This window comes from Aulonocara stuartgranti (assembly GCF_965226115.1).
Source record: "Aulonocara stuartgranti genome assembly, chromosome: 19".
Classification (NCBI taxonomy): Eukaryota; Metazoa; Chordata; class Actinopteri; order Cichliformes; family Cichlidae; genus Aulonocara; species Aulonocara stuartgranti.
In genome coordinates this window covers 26,213,990-26,230,528 of record NC_138955.1, presented here as the reverse complement: position 1 = coordinate 26,230,528, position 16,539 = coordinate 26,213,990, and the positions used below count along the sequence as shown (strand labels likewise).

Genomic DNA, 16,539 nt, shown 5'->3' with positions numbered 1-16,539 from the left:
AGCACAAACAGCAGGAGCAGCTGAATTAGTGTGCAGGCTCTTCTGCTCTGCGCTGAAACTAATTATGAAATCATATGTCCACGCTCTGTTTTTCTGGCAGTTTATAGCTGTGCGGGACGACGTATTTTTTTAACTATGCATATGACAGCTTTGCACGGCAAGTCTTAAACAAAAAATGGCGTTTCAATCAAATTTTAATGTCTTTTTTCCATTTGCAGAAATAGAAAATTGATTCCAATTATATGTGTTAGCCACATTTCCCAGCTCTAGGCTAGATCTAGGTTATGTGACATATTGTTCCACACAGAGGAAACAGAAGGATTCACAACTCTGTAAAAACAACACAGAGAACTGGATGAAAGATTCACTGTTCATTGGATTGACAGGTGATTAACATTGAACAGCTTGTTTACACATTGCCAGTGCCTACATAAACTTTCATTTGAGTGTGTGTGATTCACAGTAATACATTAATGTATGCCTGCTAACTTTGGATTTCTGCGTGTGTTTAAAATATACATTTACTTCAACATCTTTATTTATAAAGAACTCCTGCATCACTATAATAGACAATCATTCGATCACAGCAACACGCACACACTGCACAGTTTTTCATGCACTCGAGTCACGTAGAGTCAAGACATGACCTGTCAATCACAGAGTCCATACATCCAGCAGGGTTTCTAATTGCCTAAAATCAATCTGAAGCAAGTCGACTTGGGCTTCAGCTCTAATCCTTGCTCATCCTCATCACCGCAGACATCAAGGGCTTCAGTTTGGCCGCGTTCAAACTGCATGCGACAGCTCGGCCTCATCCGCACCCATTCGATCTAATAACCTTCAACTCCTTCACTTCAGCCCATCAGCGCAGCATGTTTTACCTTGGAGATCAAATACCGTGTGCTCCTTCTCCCCCTGGAGTATTCAAATTAAGCCGCTTCAAAGAAGGCCTGGACCCGCTGCTGCGATACAAAGACTTGTTACAGTAATTTTTTCAAAGTGGTAGCTTCTGCAAAAAGACTCCAAACTCTGCCTTTTTTTCGTCTGAGGCTGGAACTCTGCAGCGGTGTCTCTGCTGCTGGACATTTAAAAAACTTGAACTCTGCTGGAGGCAAAGAGCATCAATCAAAGTCCTCTGCAAAAAATGCTTCATTTCACACGAGTGTCTTGTGAAGGAGGCAAAGAAAAAGTAGCAAAATGTAACAGAACTAAGTATCTGAGTAATAAGTTTATACATGAGCCAAATGGCACATCAGTCAATAGCAGATGTACACGTGACATTACTGTGATTCTTTTGTCCAATGAGCACAGATTTGAACTTGGGCAAAAAAAAACTGACTGACTTTATTATCAAAACCACTGATAAAGATATAACAATTATACTGAGATGTGGCAAAAAGTAGTGTTGCCTTAAAACCTTAAAATCCAGGGATGTCAAACTCGTTTTACATCGCAGGCCACGTCCAGGGAATTTCTTCTTTCTGTCAGTATAAGGAAATTTAACCACACATTGAATCCCGGTCAAACACAGTACTTACATTTGGCACTAACTGGGATATTTTAACATAAGAAAAAGAAATGCAATTTCAACAATATATAACAGTTTTTCTACACGATTTTAAAAAAATGCTGCTTTGGGATTAAATCATAAGAATTAAATCTGTTTTAAATTTTATCATTTTAAATTACTGTCCTTTCATTTTATCACGGAAATTTTTGTAAATTGACAGAATATCTTTATTCCTTCTTCTCTTACTGTGACTGTACAAATCAAGGAACAAGGAACTTTCTGTTACTTATTTGTTTAGCTATCTATATCTATCTATTACTTATTTATTTATTATTTATTGTTGTTTACTTATGAAAATAAAATCTAAATAAAGTTTATTTCCTTCTTCACTGTCCTGAAGATGTACAGGGGCCAGATTGGAATCTCTGGCAGATCAATTTTGACAAGTTTGACACCTCTGGTTTAATCGCAGAGACAAGAGCCAAGCTACAGGGCTGAAAGCCAGCACTAAAGGTTCCTCTGCTGGCCACTTAAGGCTGGCTTCAAATACGAGTCAGTTCCCATAAGAGCATTAAAAAGTAGGTTTACAGCCTGGTATAACAGTTCGAGCCTCTTTTAACAGTCCTTTCATAATCACTGCATGGTGGGCGCATTTATTTCTAACTCACTGATATGGATACTTGTCAGGCTTAAAGTTACAGGTATAATGACCGACCGCTGCCAGGCATCTGCCATGTCTGACATCACCATCAACTCAAGTCATTGAACTGGACCGCTCCATCACATTTGAGCTGTTGGTGCCTTTATGGACCAGTTTAGTGTAATTACCTGACAAACAGCACGATCGGCTCTGTTGTACAAACAGTCCAAGAACTCAATGCTTCAGTTTTTGTCGAGTGGAATTCTGGCAATTTACTAATCTGTCAATAAGCACATGCCTGTGTCTGTCAAACTGCAGAAATAAATATTTTCCAAATGCTGCTTATTTGTAATGTCAGAATTTAAAGTTAATTACAACTGCAGGAAGCTTTCCAATAAGGACATACTTGAGTTTTACTTAATACAAAATTCATCAGATAAAACTAGGATTACAGGCCAAGACTGCGTTCGGTTTACGGCTATCATTCGGGCAAGAATGACTTCACATTTAAAGCAGTTAACACCGTGCCTTACCTTACAGGCTTTTTTCAGGTCGTTTTTTCTGATTCCTTGGTATTCCCCCAGAACACCCAAAACACCAAGAGTAATCAAACAGTATAACTGCACAGAGCACTAAAACACACTGCAGCACCAATATGTGAAATGGTGAGCGTATGACACTCCAGTAGTGTGAGTGTGTTTGTGTGCTGACCTGCTTCTTGAGTGGGAGTGTTGGTGAGAGGAGAGGAGGGGTGACAACAGTTGCAGAGGTTATTTTAGGCCTAACCCCATTCACACACACACACACACAGATACAAACACATATATGATCATGGATACCAACACACACCTCTTGGTTATATACTCTCTAAATCCTCGTCTGTCTCCTCTCCCTCCACACTAAACCTTCATTTTTAGCTTAGCACTTTCTAAGCACGCAGGCCTGTGACTGTAAATAACAACTGAGTGGTTTCCATCTTAGCATAACATTTGTTTCAGACATGAACTCCTTTCATTGGTAATTTAATATTCACTCTCATGCTTCAGTAAATCTCAGTCACTTTACACTTAAGCCTTGACAGCAGTGTTGTGTCAGGTAGCTAGTAAAAACTCTTACCATTCACACTGGTTCCTCCAGATACAGCAATGGTAATTTAACATGAAGGCAATTAAGATCTTAATGTGAAAAGCAAACATTGGTACATTAAATAAACTGTATTTTTGCTCTGTTCTTCCTGGATAGCTCGCTGCCTGCAATACATAACTCAATATCCTGTATAAGCCCACCTCCTCTTGAGGAAATGTTTTCATCATTTAGGATGAAAACCAGCATTTGGAATTTATTGCTCCAACCTCAAGGCTTCCAACCACCTATGTGGCCCACTGATTATTTCTACCTGCACACTCCAACCTGAAAGTGCAATGTTATGTGATGAAAGCTGGCCACTGACAGGCAGGGGTCACAGTTCAGCCACGTGAAATATGATTCCTGGGGTAGAAGTCAAGAGGTCCTTGTCTCAGAAAAGTAAATGTACTCCAAGATGCTGAGGTCATTTGACCCAACACGCTGTAATTTTCTTGTGGTAAAAGCTCGGATATGAAAGTTTCAAGTTTATGTTTTTTGCATGAGGATAAATTTCTGAAGACTGGGATCTTAAATGTACCCTCATTAAACTGATATTCTGGAAATATAAAGGTCTTGGTTAGAACTAATGACATTTAAGTTTGAGCTGTTAGAAAAGATGAGCGGCTCAGTTCCTCTACTGCCTCCTTTCTTCGTTCCTCTTCTCCTTTGCCTTAATAGCCACGCATGTTGAAAAGAGATTCCAAAATTCCTTCCTGTGACGGTGACATCAGCAGACAGAAATACCACGACAGCTGGGAGACAGCAGGCTGGACTCTGCTGCCTCTGGGCTGTGTTCAAATGAAACTCTGTGGGACACACAGATCACATTTGCTGTAGCAAAACCTGATCATGTTCCAGAGCTGGACAACAGTGCGCACAGTTTTAACAAGTGGGTGCTGTTCTTTCAAAGAAAATGTATTTTCTCCTGAAGAAGGAGTGAAAGTTTAATGCGGAAATAACTCCCAACATGTTTTTATTTTCTAATGAGTCTGTTCTCCACCAATCCCAGGTCACACAGACTGTGTAGAGTAAAGCTTAGTCATTAGCACGTTACCCGCACCAGGAGTGGTCAGCCAACAAAGCCAACATAGCAAAAAATATGAAGATAATTATTTGGGAATGGTGAAGTCATGTGGAAAGTCTTCTCAGAAGAGTGGGAGCTGTTATGATTCAGGATCAATTTAGGATGTGGACATGATCAGCAAACTCAACATTAAAAAAACAGTAAATAGGGAGAGGTAATAGTTCATCAAGCTTTGAGGTACATTTTCTCCCATACAGTAGGTGAAACAACATGAATTAAGAACACAGTGTACACAATGAATCAGCGGCCATGGGTGCTTTCCGTGCATGAAAACAAACCAGATAACATTACCTCATTGTATCTGAAGGAAGATTATGTCCCAAAGAAATATATCGGACTCCTCCCACATTGTGCCCTGTCCTTATCTGCACACTGTAGTGAAGATAACTCAAACACGTCTGCATTGTGGAGTTAATAGAAGGTAAGCAATGAGAAGAAAAATAAAGGAGACAACAACCACGTCCCCAGCAAATGTAAGACCCCACACAAAGTGAGCCTTGCTACTAGCGCCAGCAGGAGACGGAAACAACAACACAAAACCACCGAAGAAGTGAGAGGAAATGTGAGACAAGCAGCAGGCGGTAAAAACAAACATAGGTCCTGATAACTGCAAAATTTGTCACTCTATCACCTTCTACCTGTCACCAGATCACAGAAGCAGTCTGCACAACTCAGAAAAACACATAACACCCTGCTGACAGATTCAGGCCTCACATATTGCAGGTACAGTTTTTAAAATCACTTGGCTGTAATTTGCACAATAGAAATGTTGCAATGTTCATTAAATATTCATGTGATTTGTGTAATTTGAAACAGTTAGTGCCAAATGTAAGTACTGTGTTTGACCGGGAAAAGAAGTGAGACTAACAGATTTCAACATGCTTTTCTAAGACGATGTAAAGAAATTGTAAAGACCTGTATGAAAGTTTTCGTCTGCAAAGCCAGACATTATAAAGTTTCCTAAAGATGACCGAATCACTAAAAGCACTGATGCATCTGTCTCTAACAATCAAACATGTGCGCACATGAAGAATTCTTGGGTGTGTATGTTGTACTGTGCAGCAGCCTCTGCCTCTCAGAGCAGTCCAGGACATTCTCCATGCAGCTGTTACACAGCGCCTGCAGCATGATGCTAAGAATGGCTAAGAGGCTGGCATACCAACACACACACACACACACACGCACACACACACAGTGGTTGCATCACTATAATCGTGTCCTACAGTCGCTCTGTTGCAAGGTCAGGTTATAGAAAAATGCCCTGCAGGCAAACGCATTATAAATATGATAAGGGGAGGGGGGCAGAGAGCGAGAGCAAAGGAAGGAGAGAATAAAAGAAAGAAACAAAGTGAGAAAAGAGCAGCGAGGACACGATGAAGAAGGAGACAGAACACCAGAGGCATGAATACAATTTCAAACAGCAGTCTGGCGATCTGTCCACTTCCATCTCCCGCTCTGTCGCTGAGCCTGACACCCACCAGCGCCATGTCTGCAATTAAGTCAAAGTTCAACCAACTCCAGCCTAATGCTCAGTATTGGGATACAATGCAGGAGCTCATTCTCAAAATACCGAAAAAATCTCTGACAACATATGCATATAAAGCCTTAAGTGCAATTATTTGCAGGCTAGCAGCCGAGCTGAACCTGGAGTGAGGCTAGGGTGGCCAGGCTGTGTTGTAAGATTTGGAGATTTTTCAGAATTACACTTCAAAGAGTTAAATAGGAAGATTAACATTACTCTCGTGTGCAAATTTGGGCCTGTATAAGAAGCAGGAGTCACGATGTAGTTAGTGTAACATAGCTGGAAGGAAGGTCAACCATAGCCTGGTTCTAACTATTTCCACTGAAGCTTACCAATTAACAGGTTTTTTGTGAGTTTTGCACATCAGTATTAATTGAAATACTACGTCACAAAATAAACTGTTTAAAACTTTTATAAACAGTACTCAAAGTTTAGGGGTTCAAAAGAAATTAGACACAACCATCTGCAGGCAATTTTTAAGCCTTAATAATAACTTAAACACACAGATAGCAGTTTATTTGCCAAGTGTCCAAATTCAAGATTTCTATCACTCTTCTTAAAAAACAGATCTACATCTCTGAATGAAATAAATCAGATACAGCATGTTATTGACTAGCTTTGGAAGTACTGATGAGTGCATGTCTGTATTATTCATTTAGATGGAACTTGCCAGATACTTTAATCCTGTCATCTAAGTAGTTTCCATGACCATTAGCATTTATGGACATGTGACTGTAGAACAAATCAGGGAGAAAAATAAGGTAAAAAAGAAAAACTCGTATGGACTTTTTTTATTATTGTTGTAATTGCTGATTATATTATACTGTTAGATACCATCTGCAATCGTATCTGACGTCAGGTATGGTTAAGCAGCATTTTATACATTTCTTTCTTTCCCAACAAAACCATTTTACTAAAACGCTGTCAGAATCAGCAGTGTGATTGGCTCTGTCTCTTGCTGTAATAAAGACAAATGACCACTAGATGGAGCCGACAACCAGGGAATGAGAGCCAGTAAACCTGTTCAGTGGTGGTCGTCTGTTTACTGCTTCAGTGCTGCAGTTAGAACTATAAAGCAGCCACCTTAAGAGATCAGCGATATGTGATGATGACAAAATAAAATTTAGCTATTGTTTGACAAAAGATTTTCTTTATATTAATTTTATTTTAATTTATGCTGAAGTATTGACTTGAAAGTTTCAAGGTCCGGTACAATGTCTCCGTGCTAATGATTTTACTCTTTATTGACTTTTTTTTTACCTTCATCTGCAACATGAAATGAATCAACAACAACTGAGGGGTTGGGAGATAAAAGTTTAAGGCGATTCATTGTAGAATAAATAGAAAAGAGTCAAAGTTTTTTGTTTTCTGTGTTTCTCTGCACTGTTTTGATTTGATTCACTAAAAGCTGCTGCTCACTGACTGATTCAGGCTGCTGAGCTTTTCTGCAGGCTGTAGCTCAGACCCGACACAAACATGAACTGACGGAGGCGTCAGAACGCACACACCATCAACAACAACAGAAGGAGCCGCATCTGTTTTTCCTTTGCAGCTCTGACTGCACAGAAACATCTCAGCTGTTTTTGTTTGGCGCTTTGATCTCTCCGTGCTTCTTTATTGTCTTTGCTGTTTGTCAGCACGGCTCCTGACAAATACGCCAAATCTCAACAAACTGTGGACAAAAGACTAATGGCAACACTAACAACCTACAATATTTGTATTATTTATCTTTCTTTATGACTTTCCTCACGTATTTCTCAGACATTTTTGCAGTCGTTGTATAGTCAGAGTGTCACTTTGTGACTTTGAAAATCTTGCCTTTGCTGACCTCCAGTGGTGCATCACGTCACTGTGATGCTGGGATGAACAGATGAACAAAAATAGAGCTTTTCAGCCTGATGCTAAGATACTCTAAAATAATGTCAATAGCAGGATTTGCTGTTTATGGTTCTGCTGAGAAATCAAGACTCATTAGTAGCTAATAAATGACATACAGCCAGAGTGACATCATTTACCCACAGAACAAAGCCAGATTTGTAACTGTGTCACACACACACAGTCGTCTCTGTGGGTCTGACCGAGTCATTTCCCAGCACTGACAGTGATGTAATCTTTAAAACAAACAGACTCGACACACGCTGTCAGATGTGCGGAGCTTCTGTGTGTCCTTTATCTTTCTGGAGGGCGACAAACAGAAGCAGAAGTGAAAAGGAAAGAATACAACTTCTGGTTCTTGCGTATTTAAGAGGGTTGTTTAAGGCTTCATGTGTTTTTAGTGTGAAGTCAGAGTATGTATGCAGTATGCAGTATTGATGAGGCGGCTGTTGTTTAGATCAGTTTTTCCCAACCACTGTGCTGCGGCACATAGGTGTGCCGTGGAAGATTTTCTGGTTCCACCGGATTAGTAATCTAAATGACCGGTGTGAGTAACGGGCAGAACAATTACATTCTCTTCCACTAGAGGGCAGTGCAAATAACTGCTCTAATTAAATGGGTTGCCAACTGCCAGTAAAACAGAAGAAGACGAAGAAGTTAGATAATAGTCTTGCTGTGAGTGAGACAAAAATAGCAATAGATAAATATTTTAAAAGAAAAGTAATCAATCTGACCTGAGTCCCTGAGAAAGCAAAAGCAAAAAAGTGTATACTGGGGACAAACCAAGCTAATTCCGCTATGCCTGGTGCTATATAACTAGTATATGATACATTCATTTAAAGGGGATGAGAGAAAAAACAGATTATTTGATGAGTTTTTCTTAAGCAAAATTACATCTATGTGTTTGATGAGGGAGGTTTACATAGATCAATGTACACATATAAACCTATATGTGTGTGTGTGTGTGTGTGTGTGTGTGTGTGTGTGTGTGTGTGTGTGTGTGTGTGTGTGTGTGTGTGTGTGTGTGTATAGATGAGCTAGAACTGTAATTTGCAATGAGAGTTAATTCCCTGAGTTTCTTTATCCTGCCTCTCCTCTGTCTGGTTGTGAATTCTCAGTCTTTGTACTGGTGTTAGTTACTTCCTGTTTTATATCGCTAGCCTCTTCAAATTCAAATTTTCAAATTTTATTTGTCACGTACACAGTCATACACAGTACGATATGCAGTGAAATGCTTAGACAACTGCTCGTGACCTAAAGAAAAAAAAAAGGAAAGGGCTATGAATAAGATAGGAAATAAATATGAAAAATTAAAAAGTGTAAATTTAACTAGGAAGGAATAAAATATAAGAATATAAAATATAAAAAATGAAATAACTGTACAACACAAATTAGAATGAAGGGTAAATTTAACTGGGAAAGAATAAGATAAAATATATAAATTAAAGTTGAAAATAAAATAACTGTACAACAAAATACACAATATAGAACTATATAAGAATGTATGAAGAAATATAAATAAATATATATATATATACACACACAATAACAGCAGCTGTACAAGTATTAACTGGAAATGAAGAATATAATGTCCAGTGTTGTGCAATCCACATTATGTCCTGTGCAGTGCAAATATGCTTAAAGTGATTTAAGTGATGAAGTGAAAACAATGTCCAGAAAGTCCAGTGTGTGTGTAAGAACTATATGTGTGGGTCAGTACTGTGTGGTGGTGTGATTGAGAGACCGTATCGCCTGCGGGAAGAAGCTCCTCCTCAGTCTCTCTGTGTTGGTCTTCAGGGAGCGGAATCGCTTTCCTGACCTCAACAGAGAGAACAGTCTGTTGTTGGGATGGCTGAGGTCCTTCACGATCTTCCTGGCCTTGGTCCAGCACCGCCTGCTGTAGATTGAGTGCAGGTCAGGGAGCTCGGAGCGGATGGTGCGCTCAGCTGACCGCACAAACTGTAGTGGGTCCAGTGTGTCTGGTAGTGAAGAAACGATGAAGTCTCTGACCAGGCGTTCAAAGCACTTCATCACTACTGAGGTGAGGGCTACAGGGCGATAGTCATTGAGAAGCAGGGTGGGGTTTCTTCGGGACAGGAACAATGATGGACTCTTTGAAGCATCTTTGAAACTCTTGTCTTGCGTGTATATTATATTTAGCTTTACATCATTCTCCCTAATTTCAGCTATGCCCCAAACATCCTCCTGTGTGTGTTTAAACATCTGTCCTTCATGTTGTGTCAGAGAATTTGTGACTTCTCCCTCCTGGTTCCCAGCTCCTGTGTTTGGATCATGTTGTATTCCTGATCTTTTCTGTTGGATTTTTGCACTACTTTTGTTTTGAACTCTAAGCCAGTTCTATAGTTTCATTTGTCCGCATTATGATACACAGGATAAAATGCGTGTTTTAATAGGATTCTAAAAACTGGTTCCTCCGGTGCAATAAAAGTAAGGATTCGGAAGCTTCCAGAAAAATGTGTGCAGTTAAAAATATTAAGAGACAACATGCATCTATAGTTGTGTGTGAATGTGCAGTCATGGCAGGGAGTGACTCAGCTACAGACCAAGCTCTCTGGCAGGAAATAGAAAATATCCCTCGCTCTCCCTCCCTCACACATCCAGTCTGAAGCCTCAGAGCGACTCTGGGTTGAGTCCTGCAGCTGTTACTGGAAACATCGCTGCTGCTTCTGCCACTGCTGCTATGTTCTATTTAGAGAACCCATACAACAAAAATGATGCAGAGGAGAGGAGGCCAACACACCAAAGACTGAGCAAGCAGTACCAGCGGCTTGAAGGAGAGGAAGCATCTGAGTCAGTGAAATTTAAAATAATCTCATCAATAAAAGATAATCCACCTCAGCTACATCTAAGCAGATTAAAACTCCATCTACATGAATGAATGAGCGTGAAGGGATGCCCTGACAAACGTGTCTATGTTTGAAGGTTGAGCTCCTGGAACAGCCTATGTCTGGCTCTCACTTACATAATACCAGAACTATCAAATAGATGTTCAGGAAGCCCTGTGACAGATTTCAGTGAGATTCAACTGTGCTGGGATGGATGAAGAGTTTATTTAAAAATAGAGGAAATATAATCTATCCAGCTTGTTGACACCACAAAATGATTTTTAAAATTATTACAAAATCACCACCACTTAAGTTGATGTTTCAAATGTATAATTTTGTCTAACTAAAAGTTCAAAACCTGCAGATTTTTTGGTAACTTTGTAAAAAGATGAATACTTTATTTATCCCATTTATTGAAAATTCTTTTATTTTATGATAACTGAAATTAGGCTCCAGCACTGGTTAACAAAATGCATGGATGGAAATGTAAAAAAAAATAAAAATTACTGTGGGGGAAAAGTGAAACTGCTCTAGTGTCCCTGGGGATTGTTTACTCATGGGTGTGGAGTAATGTACTAGACTGTTGTTATGAAGGAGCAGCCGAGGCTGAAGGCAATGGTTTCGATTTACCAGTCAGTTTATATCTAACATTCAAACATTTTAGCAGCTGAAATGAGTTTCCTCTGTAGGGTTACAGAGTTCAAGAGCTCAAACACGAGAGGGAATTTGGACTACAGCTGCTGCTCCTCTCCACTGATCTATCTGTGCAATATCTGGTCAGAATCAAGAGAAAAAGAGTGCCAGCAGTCATTTCCCAAAAAGTGCCGTTTCTGTCAAAGCTGTGGAAGGATTTAAACTGTTCGCAGACTGAGTATAAGCCGGACATCATTAATTCAAGCAATCAAAAATAAACAACATATTTCCTTCTTCTTACATAAATACTGATGTATAATACAGAGTAAGACCGACGGCTGGTGCTGCAGAATCTGAAGAATCTGGGGAGTGGCTGGACATAAATAAATGAACAGTCAGTAACTGAGCGAAAGCCAGTTATTACATAACATCCAGACCATGAAGAAAGGAAGGGCATCATGGGAAATTCACCACCTGGGGTCATACAGCTGAATCAGCTGAGGTTCTACACGTGTGCATGTATGCTACGCTATGCTACTGCCTTTGAATGCACCGTGGTTACACAGAGAGAGACAGTGCGCGCTGACTCTAACGTTCCTGCACTGACACAAATATATACACTTCTATTTCGTTCAGAACGCTAACAACATATTCAGGAACTTTCAAGTTAATACTGAAATTAAGCCTCAACTCTGATAACACCATGTACGAACATCTAAGTTACTTTTGGTTGCTCACTTATTCACACAGTTTCTCCACAGCAGGTAGCTCAACATGTCTGATTTGGACTCTTTAAGCCAGATGCACTTCCTGGCACAACCCCAAAGAAATATACCCTTCCTTAGATAAAATCTGAGATCTTTCACTTGTAGGGCAGACTTGTAAAACACTAGTGTACACTATGGAGGCACTAATATCAGAACCTACCACTAAAACATAAATGTCAGTAATAGCTGCGACGGGAGTGTCAAGGAGCTAAAAGGCCATGAAGTCCAGATGACAGCATGTATGAAACAACAGCTGCAAGTTAACATCTAAACATTTTTAAAACTGAAGCTAATCGGAGATCAGCTTACTATAGCAGCCAATGAAGGATTTAATTTAATCTTAATCCCATACCACACAAACTGTCATCTCCAGCATCACAAAAGATGCTACAGACTCAAAAATGATGTTGATTCTCATCGAGCGATTCTAAATTCAACAGATGTCAAAGCCTTTTCTGTTTCCATCAAACAGAAATAAACAGGCTATCCATTCCTACCTTGAGCTGCACTAAGTGGACGTCCACGTGCCGGTTGTTGCTGTCTTGCCCCACAGAGTGTGTGAGCTGCGTCACTCTGTCACTGGTTGCTCTCAGCCACTTCTCAATCTCTGGTAGGTGTAGGACGACCTTCCAGTCGGCTCCAGTGTGGAGAGGCGGAGGTTTCTTTGACCTGAAGAAAAACATATGCCACACAAGACAGACAACCTCAACAATACAGACTTATAGCACTGCTACAGAATTACCTCGTGATCTTTTCCACAGACTTTCTTAGACCTTAAGAAATAGTGTATAACATGAGAGAAAACACATGAATTGTTATGATCATCACTCTGGCTAGCTTTATACCTCCGGGAGTTGTCTTGTCCCATGTGAGGTCCTTCAGTGAGGCTTCCCTGGCTGGGGCCTGGGCCCGGTGAGGAAGAGCCATCCTTCGACTGAGGCTCCAGGCCGAGAGGGGGAACAGTGATAGCAGCAAGTGAGCTCGAGGTGCTGGGGTCCAGGTTCGGGGTGACAGGAGTGACAGAGGTGAGCATCGGCGAGGCTGGCTCAGGGGCCACCGGTGAGAGCGCTACGACACTCATGGTGTTGGAGAGAGGGGAGGTACACAATTTCTAATGTGGGTTCACAGGACTCACTGAATAACACTGGAGAGAGAAGAACAGAGAGTATATAAAGGTCAATAAAAGCATCGAGATTCAGAGGAAGAACAAAAACGAAGGCTAAGGGACTGACAACAAACACTGCATCTACAACAGACACTAAAATAGCACAGTGGGCAGAAAAACTAATACTCAAAAATTTGAAAACAATAAGACGGGTTTAATTAACAGGGCTGCACCATCAATCATTTGTAATACTATATTTATATTTAAAAAACATTTAAAAGGCAGAAATGCTTTTCTTGACTGAATATATATTAAAAGTGGATCATTTTTAGTGAAAAATATCTTCAGACAATCATATATGAATGTTAATATTTTTCTAAAAATATATCAAAGTAATTCCTTCACAAAACTGATCAGTAATTTTTAAAACGCATTTATGAGTTTTAATACAAGTGCAACTTTGAATATTAAGGCTAGGTGGGAAGCTGAGACTGGCACTCTAATTTCAGAGGAGACTTGGGAAGAGGTGTTCGGTGAAGCCCATCTTGTGACTAATTCGGGGCTGTGGAGAGAATTTAAATGGGAGGTGGTCATAAGATGTTTTAGAACCCCAGAGATGATTCCTAAAATGAACCCTACAACTCCTGACACTTGTTGGCGAAATTGTGGTACTCACTTAGGAACCCATTCACACATATTCTGGTCATGCCCAAAAATTTGCTCATTTTGGAATGACGTATTTAAAGCCCTGAATACAGTCTTCCAATAACCATTAACAAAGAACCAACAGTTTGCCATTTTAGGGGTATTACAAAAGGGTTTTAGAGGAAACAATAAAAAGTATCTCTTAAGAATCTTGCTTACAGCAGCACTAAAGTGTATCACCATTACGCGGCTAAATCTTGACCCACCTTCATATAATATGTGGGTTGATAAAGTAAGAGAGATTTATACTTATATGCTCTGCGGATTCAGAGAGAATTGTTCACCGAGCGTTGGCGACCCATGCATGCTTTATCGTTTCAATAAACTAGCATAGGTTTGTTTCGTTTTGTTCATTTTTGCTACTAAGATTGTCACATGTTATTTAATATTATATTAAGGTGTTTTTTTGTTGTTTTTGTATTGTTTTGTGTTTCCTTTTTGGAGTTTTTATTTTAATTTGTACTTCTACATTGCTGTTCCTGCTCCTGTATCTGTTCGACTTGTGAACATTGACAAGTACAAGTTGTAAGGTTGTGAACTATAATAAAAATTGAGTTTAAAAAAAATCATATATGAATGAATAAATATTGCTTGCTTTATATAACAATATCCAAGTTTACAATTCACTTTCATGGTTTTTGCATATAAAACTGCTGTTGCCTATCAAACAGGTTTTGACTTTCTCACAAAGCCTGTGATGGAATATTTTTAAACCAATTCTTTATATTATACATTTGATCCCCAAAAGCACGAAGTAACAGGAAAACACAGATTTCTGTAAAATAAGGCAACCCAGTAATATTGTCTCAGCTGTATGTAGACCAACTCTGTTTATGTATAATAAAGTCTCAAGATGTATCATTAACCTGAAAAAGCCAGCGATTTAAGAGAAAATTAAACATTAATTGTAGTAAATGTTTTATATTTAGAGGTCAAAGTGCCAATAAGACGTCTACAGGAGTGAGTGACGAGCCAATTAGAGAAGTGACCTTTTCACTGGTGATTCTGTTGTCAAGCTGTGGAAGTACACAAACACCGATATAAACTGCCCTCCGGCTGTCATGTAGATAAAACGATGAAGCAGCTGTTTGCTCACAGACCTGCACAGTTACAGTTAGGAAAAGCATGCAAGGCACATAAACAAAAAAGAAAAATGCAAAGTAAACTAAGATAAAACGAAGTATAAAAATGAGAGCTACGTCAAATTATTTTTTACAAAATAAAAAAATAAACAGGAGAGAATTATTGCCTTCAACACACTGAGCAAAGATGCATATGTGCTCCCTCTTTCCCTCTTCATCATCACTTATTATTCTATTATTCTGTCTTCTTTCCATCTTTAACTCTACAAAGCCTTTTCCATTCTTTCAGTCCATTCACCTCCTGACATAAAGTATTCAATTAAAACACTAAATACCACACAAATCTTGTGTAGTTTTATGTTTAAATTTCCATCTACTATCAGATCTGTTCATAGACAGCCGGGGCAATTCCCCATGAACCTGAACATAGGAGGGGCGCAGCCAAAAGGAGCCCCTCCTCTGCATTATACTGGATGCTCATATTCTCAGTCTTAGAGTAAATTTGAATTCTGTTCAATCCTATTCAGTTTTATTTATATAGCGCCAAATCACAACAACAGTTGCTTGAAGGTATTTATACTGTAAGGTAAAGACTGCAATAACACAAGCAAGAACTTGGTGACAGTGAGAAGGAAAACTCCCAGGATGAGTACACTACCAGCACTTTGGCTTCCAGCAACATTAGTTGGTGACTTTGCTGAGTCCAAGGCCCGAACGATTACGTGACACTATGGTTTTTTCATATTGTGAAATGTGCTGCAAAACAAACTGAGGTACACTAACTGTGTTACTAAAGGTTAAATTACTTAAGGGTAAAATTAGTGCAGGATAAACAGGTTGTTTTGCTGTGCTGTCATTACTGTTTGTGTACAATAGAAAGACAGCACAATCAGTGTACTGTCAGTGTAGAGGATCGAAATCTGCCAGGACAACTCATAAAACATCTGCTGACATCTGGTTAAATTCAGTTGTGCACAGCCACAGAGAGCAGCAGGTCAGCTGATCATACACTAAGAAAATCTACTGGAGCTCTCAATAGAAATTATTGTGAGTTGTGATTTCTTTATCAGAATTTAAATTTAGACTGAAATAAGGTTTGCCTTCCTATCGCCTAATATTAGACTAATAATAATTTAATTATTACATTAATGTCGCACAGTTAGTTTTGCACAAAGACAGGTGGTAGAAATGTTCTTCTACTTCCTCACTTTGAGTACATTTCAGGGTGCTTTTTCCCTTTTACTTGAGTAAAAGAAGTTGAATCAGTACTTCAACTTTTACTGGAGTATTTTTCAACACTAGTATCTGTACTTCTACTTAAGTAAAGAGTGTGTGTGCTTTTGCCACCTCTGCAAAGCTGAAAATCTCAAAAATGGCAACAAGTACAAGAATGTTGTGGACCCAAAGGGAAAAAAGAGCAAAGTCTATATATCGTGTACTTTCCAGTCTGTACAGTTCTCATGTCTTGCTGTGAAATACACTCTACCTCCATAAAAGTTCACGTTAAAGAAGTTGTGTCTTGATCTTCTACCAGAACTGCACAAGACAAACCAAGGAATAAAATCTCCCTTTTAAAAGAATTCCTAACAAACAACTGCAGACTCAAACCATGAAGGAGACAGGAGACACAGGAACAGTGACAACA

The 16,539-nt window shown here is 39.3% G+C and overlaps 1 protein-coding gene across 1 annotated transcript in view; it reads right to left on the bottom strand.

Moving 5' to 3' along the window:
• The window catches only part of akap6 (A kinase (PRKA) anchor protein 6), a 225,386-nt gene that overhangs the window by 186,675 nt on the left and 22,172 nt on the right, over nucleotides 1-16,539 (bottom strand). Inside the window, exons 2-3 of the mRNA XM_082516526.1 lie at nucleotides 12,848-13,146; nucleotides 12,500-12,671 (exon numbers count right to left, since the gene is read on the bottom strand). Coding sequence (XP_082372652.1) covers nucleotides 12,500-12,671; nucleotides 12,848-13,083 — 408 coding nt within the window. The 5' untranslated portion in view covers nucleotides 13,084-13,146. The remainder of the gene's footprint in view (nucleotides 1-12,499; nucleotides 12,672-12,847; nucleotides 13,147-16,539) is intronic.